Source organism: Python bivittatus, unplaced genomic scaffold (assembly GCF_059951505.1).
Source record: "Python bivittatus isolate LINGU-HERP-01145 unplaced genomic scaffold, Pbiv_v1 ctg000480_np1212, whole genome shotgun sequence".
Classification (NCBI taxonomy): Eukaryota; Metazoa; Chordata; class Lepidosauria; order Squamata; family Pythonidae; genus Python; species Python bivittatus.
The window spans coordinates 67,049,517-67,063,424 of NW_028277075.1; the positions used below are offsets into that span (position 1 = coordinate 67,049,517).

The 13,908-nt window shown below is 40.8% G+C and overlaps 1 protein-coding gene across 2 annotated transcripts in view; it reads right to left on the reverse strand.

The window, feature by feature from the left end:
* Window positions 1-2,700: 2,700 nt before the first annotated feature.
* Window positions 2,701-13,908, reverse strand: part of PKP3 (plakophilin 3) — a 43,405-nt gene continuing 32,197 nt past the window's right edge. Inside the window, exons 6-13 of one of the 2 annotated variants that reach the window (XM_025166667.2) lie at window positions 9,994-10,168; window positions 9,076-9,193; window positions 7,425-7,592; window positions 6,547-6,732; window positions 5,598-5,751; window positions 5,237-5,429; window positions 3,975-4,062; window positions 2,701-3,800 (exon numbers count right to left, since the gene is read on the reverse strand). In XM_025166667.2, the coding sequence (XP_025022435.2) occupies window positions 3,765-3,800; window positions 3,975-4,062; window positions 5,237-5,429; window positions 5,598-5,751; window positions 6,547-6,732; window positions 7,425-7,592; window positions 9,076-9,193; window positions 9,994-10,168 (1,118 nt within the window). In that variant the 3' untranslated portion in view covers window positions 2,701-3,764. Of the gene's footprint in view, window positions 4,063-5,236; window positions 5,430-5,597; window positions 5,752-6,546; window positions 6,733-7,424; window positions 7,593-9,075; window positions 9,194-9,993; window positions 10,169-13,908 lie in introns of both variants that reach the window. The other variant, XM_025166666.2, reaches the window with a different exon arrangement.

Consider the following 13,908-nt stretch of genomic DNA (forward strand, 5'->3'; position numbering starts at 1 on the left):
CAGAGGGTATTGGCTTGGTTTGCATAGCATCCAAAAGTACTGCAAGCTTCATCAGCTTCAAGTCAATTAGCAGAGCTGTCACTTTTAGGAACAACGAAAATGTGCTTAATAATGCTCCAAAGAAGCAGGAATGAGGCAAAAGACTTATTCTACACATAGTTATAAACAATCCTGTATTCATTGCCACAGAAGTAATAAATCCTGAACATTGGTGACTTTAATGCCCATGTTGGTAACAACCAGCAAAGATGGGAAAATGTCCTGGGCAAATTTGGTGTTGGCGAGATGATCAACAATGGCCTGTGCCCGCTTATCATTAGTAGAAGTAAATTAGCTAATGATTGGAAACAATCAGCACCAATTAAAACCTCAGTTAACATGGCATTCACCCAGTAGAAACAATACATCAGTCCTCAACTACTTCCAAATCAGCAGCTGTTTTCAAGTGTTACTCACAGACGTCCAGTCAACGAGAGGCACTGTGTTTCCATCATCTTCTACATGCAATCCTATAACTCTGATTAAAACAAATTGCTAATAATGTAGCCACACCCAATTGTTATGGACAAGTGAAATTACAAGACTCTACTTGCCAGCAAGAGTTCCAGCTAATTTATTACCTTTGTACATCTGGAAAATGAAAATGATCAAGAGATACAATTCTCAGAAATAATTAGCAAGCATGCCAACAAAATCTATTCTGTAGGAAGACACTGAACATAACCATAGATTTTGGATGAATGAAAACTATGCACACTCAAAAGATGAGTGACACAGTATTGACAACTTAATAAGCAAGTTCACACCTACTTCAAAACAGAATGGAATGTCTACTGGAATAGTGCTGCAGAAGAACTTGCATATTGCTGAGAATGTCATAACCTCTACACTTACTATGCTGCCTCAGAGGTAAATTTCAACACATGAATGACACCAGAAAAGCAGACAGTACATTTGTGCACACTGGAATTGAATGACTGAGTCACTTGCACGTTTTTCCATATCCTTTACAACTGCCCTGTTCTGAAACACTCCAGTAGAGCCACCAACTCTTGACAGACCAGATGGAACATTGAAGAATGTAACCCCAGAATCTCTGAAGCTGCCATCCATCAGTTAAAAAGAGGGAAAGCTACTGGAGCAGATAAAGTCACTGCAGAAGCAATAAACTCTGGTGGTGATACACTTAATTTGTCAGCTCCATTCATTCCTTCAAGTGGTTTGAGAGTCTGAGAAAATACTTTATTTGTGGAAACAGGCAATATTTCCAATTTTCAAGAAAGGAAGCAATCAGGAATACAAGAATTGATGTGGGATTAGTCTGTTGTCAGTCATAGGCAAGGTATTTATCAAAAGCTTCAGAAAAGATGGAAACAACTAGCCCAAGAACAGACTGATTTCTGGGCTGGAAGAGGATGCTGAGACCAAATATTTGTACATATATGCATCAGGTGTGGAAAGAGGCTTGTTGCTGTTTATTGATTTTGCAGTGGTGTCCATCAGCCAATGCTATGGAAAGCACTCACTGCAGAAGGTGGGCTTGCTAAAATAAATCAGCAGATACATGAGGAATCGTGAAGTTTTGTGCAAAAGGAGAACTGTCCAGAGATTTCCCAGTATGTAGTGGTGTATTTCCCTTTCTTCAATATTGTTGTTGCAGTCATAAGATATTTGCTAGCATATTTGGACTAGATGAATTAATCACAGTTCTAATGTTTGCTGATAAGCATGTGATTTTTCTTCCTGGTGGTTTTCATTCAGGCTGGGCAGGGATGCTGATTAGGACCACCTATGGGCATATGATTCTCTTGTTGGGAAATCTTTAAAGCCTTGTTTTTTCCTGGTGCTCATGTGCAACCCAGGAAAAGATGTTTGATTTAATGAGATGCCAACTGGTGCAACATTATGTGTTCCAAATCACTTTTTCCTCTTTGAATCCAAGTTGCTGCACAGATCTAGTTTTCATCTCTTTCCTGCTGATACGTGCCTGCAGTATTCTAATACTCACCCTAGGACTCTTATCTCATTCAGTCAGCCTTATTATCTCCGACATTTTGTGCTTCATATACATTATTGGATTATGTTCTGTAAGAGGAAAAACCTAAATTCAAATATGCTGACATTCATATTCATTGAGTGACAAGAGCTGCCTTCCCTAAGAACTTTGTGCCATTTTTTGGTATCTTCTGTGGAGAAAAAGGGTCAAGCAGCCCAGCACTTTCATTGCAAATGCCAGACTGCCGTATGGTGTCACAAAACTACAGAGCAGCATTCCTGGTGTATTTGACACCTGGACTGGATACTTTTTTTAACACTCCCTTCCTCTGTTGCTGCTGTGCCATGCCACTTGACCACCAAATAGCTGATCAGCATACTGGCAACAGCAATCTGATTCCACACCCACCACCACCCCTCCATATAGGCTCCTTGTCATCCCCAAGTCATCAGACAAGGCACTCCCTTATTAACTGCACCCAGGGCAGACTGCCCCCCACCCCTCTTCAATATGCCACTGAAACTACGTATCTGGTTGCTAGGATGCACATTTGGTCAGCATTACAACACATCAGGCAAGAAGCTGAGTATTCAACAGAACCCTTCATTTAAGAGGATGAGGATCCATGTTGTGGGATACTAAAAGTGCTAATAATATAGTGCAGAAATTATCTTGAGTGCAACAAAGTACATTGTGAATGCATGTTGATCTGAGGTTTATGAATTTATTGCTGGCAAAACAGTTCAGCAGGTCAGTCTCAGGCACTTTAATTTTACCAAGAAAATCCTATACGAATAGAGTTAAAAGTAAAATTCTGTACAAATCACAGGGTCACTGGCTATCCAGTTTGAGTACCTCCTTATAGCAAGCATTCCCTTTTCATAATTTCTTTCCCCATTTATAGGCTTTGTAACCCACCAGACATGAAGTAAATTATGTTATATGTAGCTCCAGAAAATTATGTCTTCAGATTCATTATAGCTTACAACAAAAATGAGAGAATCCATCACCAAACTCCACCATAAATTTATATTCCAAAGCACTCTGTCCTCCCGTGCATTGGTTAATACAATTTTAAAAACCTACATTTATCCCTCAAAGTTCCAATAATTAGACTTTCCTAGAATCTTGCCCATAGATTTATACATACTGTTAAAATCTATATCTCAAACTCATACAACCCAATTCTTTTAAAATTAAATGCAAGCAAATCATTTGCAGGATATATAGAGGTAGGAGAACATGTACAATAAACAGTGAGAGTTTTAGGGGAGTTGCAGGGAGGGATGGAGGGAATAAGAGAAAGCAATAAACATAAAAGCAGATGGAAGCACCCATAAATGGAACCGTGAGCCCTGTGAGCCCTCCTTTACTATCCTTAGCAGTCTGGAAGTCCTGCTGTGACATCAACACTCGTACATTCTAAAAAGAATCCCAGCTTCGTGGGCAGCCAGTACATGGGTCTGGCAATGGTGACAGGCAGCTTCAGAATTTGCATGGATGCCGATTTGCATTTTTACAGTCATGGAACATTTTCATGGTGTAGTAAGGCCAAGAGAGAAAAACATGAGCTTTAAATAGACTTAAAGGGACAGAATGAATGCAAAAATAAAACATGTTAGCTAGACTGACACCAGCTCTCCAAAAAGGAGGGAACTGCAAAAGGAGGTTGCATGAAGCAGGGTCACAGTCCTTAGTGGTGCTTTATTAACAAGCTTCATGGAGAACAGTTAAGGCTGGAGAGTCCATTTTCTGCAGGTCCTTTTCTTTACAAGCTAATGAAATCTTCTTTCCGAAAGCCCTTCTGCAAAACATAAAAAAGACTGTCACGAGGACACATCATATCAGCGATGATCCAACAAACGCAAACATATCTAAGCCCCGCAGGCACCACAGGAAATATCGATGGCTACTGTGCTAGAGACCTAGGCCCTACAAACTCACTTTGGAACAGAGAGTAGAGAGAAAAAAACCAAACCGTTTTATAGTCCCGATGAAGCTTGCTGTACTGCCACATGTTAGTCAGGAGGCTTGAAGCGGCTCTGGAGGCCTTCTCGTTATCCGAGCTAAAGAAAGAAGAGAAATCTCTGACATGTTACTGGAGCACATTGGGACTCAAACATACCCACTCCTTCTCCATGAATTGCTAATGGCTGTTAAGTCAAGATACTTCACACTCATCTGTGGCTGGAATCCTATCCTCCCACTTCCAGGATTAAGTCCCTTTGATCCCAAATATTGATTCAGAGGCATCCCTATAAGGAACAGATTTATACTTTTGCAAAACCAGAAAAACTGCTGCCACTCTTAAGAGGATTTAAGGCTAAAGGAGGTACAGAGGCAGCCAAACCTCTTTGTGCTGCTGTGATGCAGTACTGATTGACTGTCAGCTGCACAGACCTCAGAAATGCCAATCATTATTCTTCTAGATGGAGACTCTATACAGGCACTTTGGTCTTCTCTAGGCAGCTGGTGCCACCTCCAACACGAGCCCTTTTGAGATGGGCATTTTCAAAATGAGTATGAGGATCAGACTTTGCACCCCTATCAGGTTCTAAAAGTAAGGCCTGTGGGATAAATGGCATGGATCAGTCTGGATGCCATGGTAGGAAACAAAGGTGCTAACAAGTCAGATTAGGGTGGAAAAAACTCTTGAATGTTGGAAATAAACCATTTAGACGGACTAGTTAACACAAGTCAACTGAAAAGCTTTTAGGTCTGGCAGGCTTGCTTTCTTGCCCATGCTCTTCCTTCCTCCAGCCCCTGCTTTATGCACTGGATCTTCCCATTTGCTTTTGAAAGGGACTGCACCTTTTGAGGACTGTGTGTATGTGCCTTCAAGTGAGTGTTGGCTCCTGGTGACTGCCTGGACAAGTCCCTGCAGTTTTCTTGGCAAGATTTCAGAAGTGACTTGCCGCTGCCTTCTTCCTGGGGCTGAGAGAGGGTGACTGGCCCAAGGCCACCCAGCTGGCTTCGTGCCTAAGGTGGGACTAGAACTCCTGGTCTCCCGGATTCTAGCCTGATGCCTTAACCACTCCACCAAACTGGCTCTACTTTTGAAGATTAGGTGAATCTAATAACTTCACACTCTGTGATGCTGAAACAAGGGGCATAAGGAAGTTTTCTGAAGCTGCAGCAGAGTACAGAAATTAAACAGTGTAAAATGCAACTCTCAGTAGGGGGTTCTACTGGTGAAGTCAGTGAATGGGAGTAGGGAAGGAAACTGCTGGCCATCCCTACCTGTCCCTTTTCTTCTTGATGTAGAAGAGTTTGCGCAGGCCATCGAAGTAGACAATGTCACGTGCAGCAACGGGGCTCTCCACAACCAAGTTGTTCAGCACTGCAATGATGTTGACTACTACATCTGTTGGGGGCCACTTGTCCCCAGAGCTTCCAGGAAGTTTCTCAATCAAATGGCTCACCACTTTGGTTGCTGCCAATCCAAAACAAAACTGATCAGCCATGCAGGTTACCAAATACACAGAGAAAATGTAATTTGTCCAAAATCTTACTATGGATGATATAAGTAAAGAATTTGAATTGTGCAAAGGGTAACTCTTCTGTCAAGGCCCTGCTGTGTTTTCCTATAAGAACAACTCACACATTTCATCCTTGTTGCGTGCGTTCCGGGACAGGTTGCGAATCAGTCCTGTCAGTGAACGAAGCTGGTGATGGTCAGCTGTGCGGACTCTGTCCAGTACAGGGTTCAGGATCCTCTCTTGCTCCAAAGCCACTCTACTGAGGACCCCAGCCCACTACAATGGACGAAAAGATGCATGAGCTGGCAAATGATGACTCCCCTGCCAAGTCAGTAAAAATTCTGGGCACAGTGGAGAAATAATATCTGACTGACTCTTCTGCTATAAGATGCTCTTGCAAACTATAAAACATCCACATATGTATACCAAGAAGTATCTGATTGCTGCAACCGATGCTCAATCTATTCCTCCCATTCCTTTATCCCCAGGCCTTCTGGACTATTGACTACTGCCTTAATTTATGTTTGGCTTTAGGCAGACAATGGAAGCCTTGTCACTCCTTTACTTCCCACAGTTAACTTTACTGGTTCCCCCCTTTTCTCTTCTCACCCTCCACAACAAGAGGGGCAAGCTTTCAACAGAGTCACTGTTCAGGCTCAAGCAACACAAAGTAGGCAAAGTAATCATCCTTCATAGATATCTTCTGTATATGTTACTTTTAAAACTCCAGAGCGTTGGCAGTGTTAGTAAGTATTATGTGGCTGAACACAAGCTCTAGCACAGGGAAATCCTCAGAGCCCTTTCCCTTCAGGGTACCAGAAAAATGGGAAAAAGCTGTTGGCAGCTTTGGCAACAGAGATGCTTCATTGTTTGAACAGGCCTACTAAATTTTGCTACAATGTTTCTTGAAAGTATAAAAGGAACCATCAGTGAGCTCATCTTCCATATCTAACACAAGTTTCCTACAAAACTTCAAGTTCACAGTCTTAACTTCCTCATCTCCTTAATATGCATTGCTTTATTTTCAAGTCTTAAGAAGATGCAGGGTGGTATTTATGGAGTTAGCCTTACCCTCCGGTCTCCTGCTGTGATATTCTGAAGAGCTCCAGAAGCTGCCTCTGTGGTATGCTTATTTAACTCACATCGCTGTAGCAGCCTGTTGTACACCCCTATAATCTGAGGGTTCCAGAGCCACTCCATCCCTTTAGGGTCTTTAGAAACCTCTGTGAAAGTCACCATGTCAGAGTTCATGTGGAGCTGAGGAGAAGAGTGAAAGATATTTAACAGCCTTTCTTTGAGGCTATATGAAATTTTGTTCTAGCTACAGCCTTGTTGTCCCTTTTGCAGCTTACACAGTTCAATCAAGGCTTTATCACTGCTTAATCCATTCCCATGGATCCTATTCTCCACATCTTATTTCTAAACCATTCTGACCCAGTTACTGTTCTTTTAGGATATTATTAGCCCCATAATTACTGTATGTGTTTCGTATACTCTAGCATTAATTCTCACCAACCAAGGCATATTACTCAGAGGAACTGACAACTCTCTGGATCTCGCAGCTTCTAAAAGTAATTTCTGTTCCAGAAGGATTCTTGGGGTTTAAGTGGGAACAGGAATATGACCTACTGATCGAGAAAACCTTCCCTTTGATATTGGGGATTCACCACTGTTACTCAGCTCAGGGGCAAATTTATCCTGCCCAGAGTAGTACATTAGTGAAGTCTTACATTCTAGAGATGGGGCTGAGGCGTGTTCTTGACTATAGGGGCTGGGGTTGAACCCTGATGTGCTCAGGAATCTGGCCTTCTTAGTCAAGTGATTGACTCCTCTCCAGGAGTGGGCTTCCTTCTTTCCTTTCTTTTCTCAGTTACTTTTCATCTTAGGAAACAAGGGCTGCCCAGAACAGGCTCAGCTCCCTCCCATAATGGCATTTTTCACACTCTCACCTCTCGGGCCCTCCTGCTTTGTGGGCTGAAGCAGCCTACCAGTTCACTGGTCATGTTAGCTCCATCGCCCCTCTTTTGTCCTTCCAGCCGCTGGAGCGAGGAAGGAGGGATTTCATCATAAAGTCGGTAGGAGAGGTTGCGCAGTACACAGACTGCATTCTCCACACTCTGTGGGGACAAAGTCAATTTTTGAAAAAATAAAAGAAAGTTTTTACAGTGCATTATTCATTGCAATTTTTTCTATTCCTTTCTTAATATTTAATAGTAACTGGCTTAGACTAAATTGGGTTAAGATGATGTTCAGCTGTTAATGGTGTATTTTATATATTTTGATTTGCATTTGATTCTTGCTGTAGGATCCCTTAGGCAATAATATAGAAGAGCTCCAAACAGTACTTTAAAATATTTTTGAATCAAACATACATATTTGTTTAATGATGCATCATTTGCCTTTCAAATGTTTGCCTGAGGCACCTTATGACAAGAATCTTCATTGGCTTTTGGATTTAGAATGGCAGATTCAGGTTGTTTTGGTGCCAGAAGCCATCCATACTGTATTTTTGCCAAGAATATATTAGGCTGAAGATCAAGTTTCTGGATATCTCTATTCTAAGTGACAATCAAGCATTAAACTTTACTTGAAGGACTAGACCTTTAGTCTATTAGACAATTCATAAGATATTTTTAAAATTATTATATTGATATCCACCTTTGCACATGGAATATGAGGTGTATTTCACTGGCTGTATTCAAACAACATGCTCAGCAAGGTCAGCTACAAACTTAGCAGCTGCAGTTGCATGACAAGCTAAACTTGATTAGCTTTAATCCTGGTTAACTTTGGCTGGCTTAGAGTATTGTGTGAGCATAGGCCAGCTGCGGTTTATTCTTCAATGTACCATGCAAACCAAGAAAATAATTTATCAGTAATAAAGTTCAGTGTGTTCTACAAACACAGCTACTGGCTCTCCTGTTTCACCTTTTTATTCTCACAATAGTTTTGTAAAGTAGGGCAACCAGAGAATTATTGACTGCCTAAAATTACCTAGTGAATGTCACAGCTGAAGATGGATTCAAACCCACATTTCCTCAGCCTTGGTCTGTTATTCTAACTACTATACCTGCAATAATATAAAGTGCTTCATGTTTACATTTTTTTTAGTAGATTATGTCTAAAAAGAAAAGTGTAAATGGAAGTCCTATTTTTCATAGAGATACATTTGGCAGGTGCCCATGCCAACTAAAATGTTCAACTGAATGTTCAGTTCATTATGAAATGTTGGTGTGCCTGTGCACTATGTACAACCCTTACTGTCATGCTTTTGCTTTCTTCTCAATGCTTGCCTTAAGAATTCATTGTCTGTAAAAGTATCAATCTTTTACAATGCCACTTTACTGAACTAGTAGCCACAAATAGTAAAAGCTTCATTCAGCAATTTGCTTAAGTAGATAATGAAATGACAGCCTTAAGCCTAAGAAAAGATATGATGGATGGACTATGAAGGATGACACAATTAAATATCTACAGTAATGGAAAAATAATTTCATGTCACTACATGTGAAAGAACAATCACAGGAAATCATCAGCAAACTTTGTCTTGGAAAGAGTGCATTTCCCCACTTGACTCAAGAATAAAATGAGGCAGCTCACCTTGTCCTCTGATTTTCCCACTTCTAGCGAACTATTTATGTAGTTGACCATGGAATCTATCAACCCATGGCATTCACGCATTTTTTGCCGAGTCTGCTGGCTGGCAGAGCTAAGATTCCTAGAGGAGAAACATGAAGGCTTACCATCACAAGAATATTCCTTCAATGCACCCTCTTCCAACTCAAGTGTACGCCCTCCCATTATTAGAAAAGAAAAACAGTATCTCAGTGAGTATCTTTCAGACAATTTCCCCCAACCAAGCAGTAGAATATGGATCCAGAATATGATCTGGACCAAGATTGAGCAACTTGTTGTAGACTCCCATTTTCATTGACCCTAGCAAGCAAGGCCAATTACAGGCATTCAATCCAGCAAAAACTGGAAGGTCATATAACTCAGCCATGATCTTGACAAAGTCAAGCGGCAGCCAAATTTGATCTCTATGTGCAAAAAAAGAATATTTTCACAGTAAGAATTGTACTGTCACAGTATCCTATTTTGCAATCCAACATAATGCTCCAGCAGCCATATACAGATACTTCTCATAAGTGAATTAGTCCCTACTTCAAGTATTGATTCAATATGGTTTTCATCTGTCAGAAACATAATGTGCTGATTGTGTTGCCATCATCCTGATTCTGATCGAAAGCATACAATACAGAGCACACTGATTTGCCAGAGAACCTTATGAAAGTAATGGTGCTCACTATTTCTACTGCATATACATGATTAGTTATGAACTATTTTTACTGAATGGGACTTTGTAATGCTTGCATTTTTCTTTTTATCTGTACCAATCTTACTAAAGGTAAGGTAAAGATACCAACAACTACTACTATCATCAGGATTTTTCTATCATGTGAGCTCCTTTGGATCCAATCTCCTTAGGATCCTGTATTTCTCATATAGTTAAAGTACCTGAGGAAGCCAGTGGCATTGTAGAAGATTTCTGCCTCAGAGGCATTTTGCTGGATAATAGCAGCATTGCTTGAGCCAGATAGAGGGGTCAAGATCAGGTTTGTGAGCTGCTCCAAAGTGTCCCGGGCAAGGCGATCCTTGAGATTATCACTTGAAGACAGATTCCAGAAAATGCCTGCAAAGCAATCAATCAGGAGGCAGGGGAGTGAGATAACTCCTTGCAGAATGCACTATTCAGCAAGATGGGAATGGCTCCTTTATATATACCAGACATTTGGGGGTTTAAGTAATAAGCTTTTTATAAAAATAATCTTTATTGCTTGTAATATCAAAAAAGAAAAACAAGCTGAAAACTAAAACAAATCAGAAAATAAACAGGGAGAAAAAAGAAAAAAGGGGGAGTAAATTACATCTATATACTACTAAAACTCTTGTGTCTGTAACCTTCAACTGGGCAAAATGGTGTGTCATAGGACAACAATTTTTGAACCTTGGAGCGGGGGAGGGAGGGAGATTTCTGATGCTCCCTGCCAGCTTCCCACAAACAAAGTCAATGGGGAAGCTGGCAGCGAGTGACAAGTTGCTCACACTCCCACTACTTTTTCGCCCTTGGTCATTCTGTTTCTCTGTTTAGGTAAGGAAATATCTCTGAAATGATGACCCAACAGGTCATGGGTTGTGTAGTACATACTAACATACACATATATAAGATTGATCACTTTTTAAGCAGCAGATTAAACCTTGACCATATAGAAAAGTTTAAGTCAGATTTAAGAAAAGTCAGTTTTTCCTCTGTGTCAATATACAATCAGGTCCAGAAATATTGGGACATCGACACAATTCTAACATCTCTGGCTCTATACACCACCACAATGGATTTGGAATGAAACAAACACAATGTGCCTTAACTGCAGACTGTCAGCTTTAAGTTGAGGGTATGTACATCCAACGCAGGTGAACGGTGTAGGAATTACAACAGTTTGCATATGTGCCTCCCACTTGGTAAGGGACCAAAAGTAATGGGACAATTGGCTTCTCAGCTGTTCCATGGCTAGGTGTGTGATATTCCCTTAGTACCCCAATTACAATGTGCAGATAAAAGGCCCAGAGTTCATTTCAAGTGTGCTATTTGCATTTGGAATCTGTTGCTGTCAACTCTCAAGATGAGATCCAAAGAGCTGTCACTATCAGTGAAGCAAGCCATCATTAGGCTGAAGAAACAAAACAAACCCATCAGAGAGATACAAGAACATTAGGCGTGGCCAAAACAACTGTTTGGAACAATCTCAAAAAGAAGGAACGCACCGGTGAGCTCAGCAACACCAAAAGACCCAGGAGACAACGGAAAACAACTGTGGTGGATGACCAAAGAATTCGTTCCCTGGTGAAGAAAACACCCTTCACAACAGTTGGCCAGATCAAGAACACTCTCCAGGAGGTAGGTGTATGTGTGTCAAAGTCAACAATCAAAAGAAGACGTCACCAGAGTGAATACAGAGGGTTCACCACAAGATGTAAACCATTGGTGAGCCTCAAAAACAGGAAGGCCAGATTAGAGTTTGCCAAACGACATCTAAAAAAGCCTTCACAGTTCTGGAACAACTTCCTATGGACAGATGAGACCAAGATCAACTTGTACCAGAGTGATGGGAAGAGAAGAGTATGGAGAAGGAAAGGAACTGCTCATGATCCTAAGCATACCACCTCATCAGTGAAGCATGGTGGTGGTAGTGTCATGGCGTGGGCATGTATGGCTGCCAATGGAACTGGCTCTCTTGTATTTACTGATGATGTGACTGCTGACAAAAGCAGCAGGATGAATTCTGCAGTGTTTCGGGCAATATTATCTGCTCACATTCAGCCAAATGCTGCAGAACTCATTGGACGGCGCTTCACAGTACAGATGGACAATGACCCAAAGCATACTGCAAAAGCAACCAAAGAGTTTTTGAAGGGACAGAAGTGGAATGTTATGCAATGGCCAAGTCAATCACCTGACCTGAATCCCATTGAGCATGCATTTCACTTGCTGAAGACAAAACTGAAGGGAAAATGCCCCAAGAACAAGCAGGAACTGAAGACAGTTGCAGTAGAGGCCTGGCAGAGCATCACCAGGGATGAAACCCAGCATCTGGTGATGTCTATGCGTTCCAGGCTTCAGGCTGTGATTGACTGCAATGGATTTGCAACCAAGTATTAAAACGGGAAAGTTTGATTTATGATTATTATTCTGTCCCATTACCTTTGGTCCCTTAACAAGTGGGAGGCACATATGCAAACTGTTGTAATTCCTACACCGTTCACCTGAGTTGGATGTACATACCCTCAACTTAAAGCTGACAGTCTGCAGTTAAGGCACATAGTGTTTGTTTCATTCCAAATCCATTGTGGTGGTGTATAGAGCCAAAGATGTTAGAACTGTGTCGATGTCCCAATATTTCTGGACCTGACTGTAAAACAAAGGCATACATGGAGAATGAACACATTCTATCAACTGAGATTTAAAATCACATGTAACAGTTTTTCCATGGAAGTAAACGAGGTTTTTAAGCTACTGTTCATGCACAATACACCCAGATTTAGATAACAGTAGTATATTATTTTAACCCTATGTTGGTTTTATTTTCTTTTGCATCATAATCATCACCACCATTAATTTTTACAGTACAGAATGCTTCACAAAACTTATCTCATTAATCCTTGCCCAACTAGGTTTCAGTCACATTTTCAGTTTTACAAGCAGGCAGCTAAGACCAGATTCATAGGAAGATTTTGACTGCAAAGCAAAATTGCAGATGGCAGACACCAGTCCAATGATGCCCTGACATGTCTTGAGGTCATTTTTTAACTAACCCAAATTCAGGAAGTGCCTTAAAACTTACATACAAAGAATTTACCAGTTGGGAAGATGTTAACTTGTCCTATTCGCTTTCCCATGTCACCTGACATAGAATGATTTTCCCAAGGCCACCTGAGTCTATGGTTGAGCAGGGCCATGAACCACACTATTCCTAACTTCAGTCCAATGTTATCTTAGCTGGATCTCATAGCCACTCGGAATACTACAAGATTTGTTATTTGGTGACTTCCAGGACTCCTGGAGTGTAACCAAGGTCACTGATTCATTTGATTTTGGTATTAAATACATGCAGGCTATTTCACGTCTCCTCAAAACCTCCTTTTTACTATTGCTCTAGCAAGGCAGCAACTTCCAACACTATGCTCATTAAAGTACAGTTGAAATAAACTGGAAAATCCATGTTAAAAAAGCAGGTATTAATCAACCTCTCATAAAACCTTCTTGGAAACTGCACTAAGCAACTGTTTCCTTTTAAAATGGATAAATAAAACAATGAAGATCCAAGAATCTATTCTGCCAATTTTTAAATACATTTAAATCAGATTCAGAACTGTGCCAATATTTGTTTCATTCTATAGTTAAACTGCAAATCCCCTTTAAACACTTATTCAGACGGATTCTGAAGGCCTTGACAGCTACTCTGAGGCCCTGGCCTGTTCCTTTCTTGTAATGAATGGTGCATCTGAAGGTTCCATCCCAGGCTAGCTAAAATGTTAGAAAATTTCTGAAAACATGTTAAATCCCAATCTGGTCTCACAAAAGACACAACAGAACGCTCATTGTGAGGAAATAACCACCTAGGCTAAAATGTGCATTAGCTCTATTCTGTAAAAAGGCCTGTTTTTGCAAAAATTCTGATTGTTTCAGTGAAACCTGGGGAAATTAACAGAATCCAGGAGTGTTGTCTGTTAGCTCTCTATATCAGTTTGGATAATGAGTAGAGACAAAGCATTTTCCTGCGAAAATTCTATTTGGACAGCAAGAAAATGAAGCAGAGAGATTCTGGTTAGGTGATGGCCATGTATAAACTTGCATGAATCAAGCTCTGTGAAGCT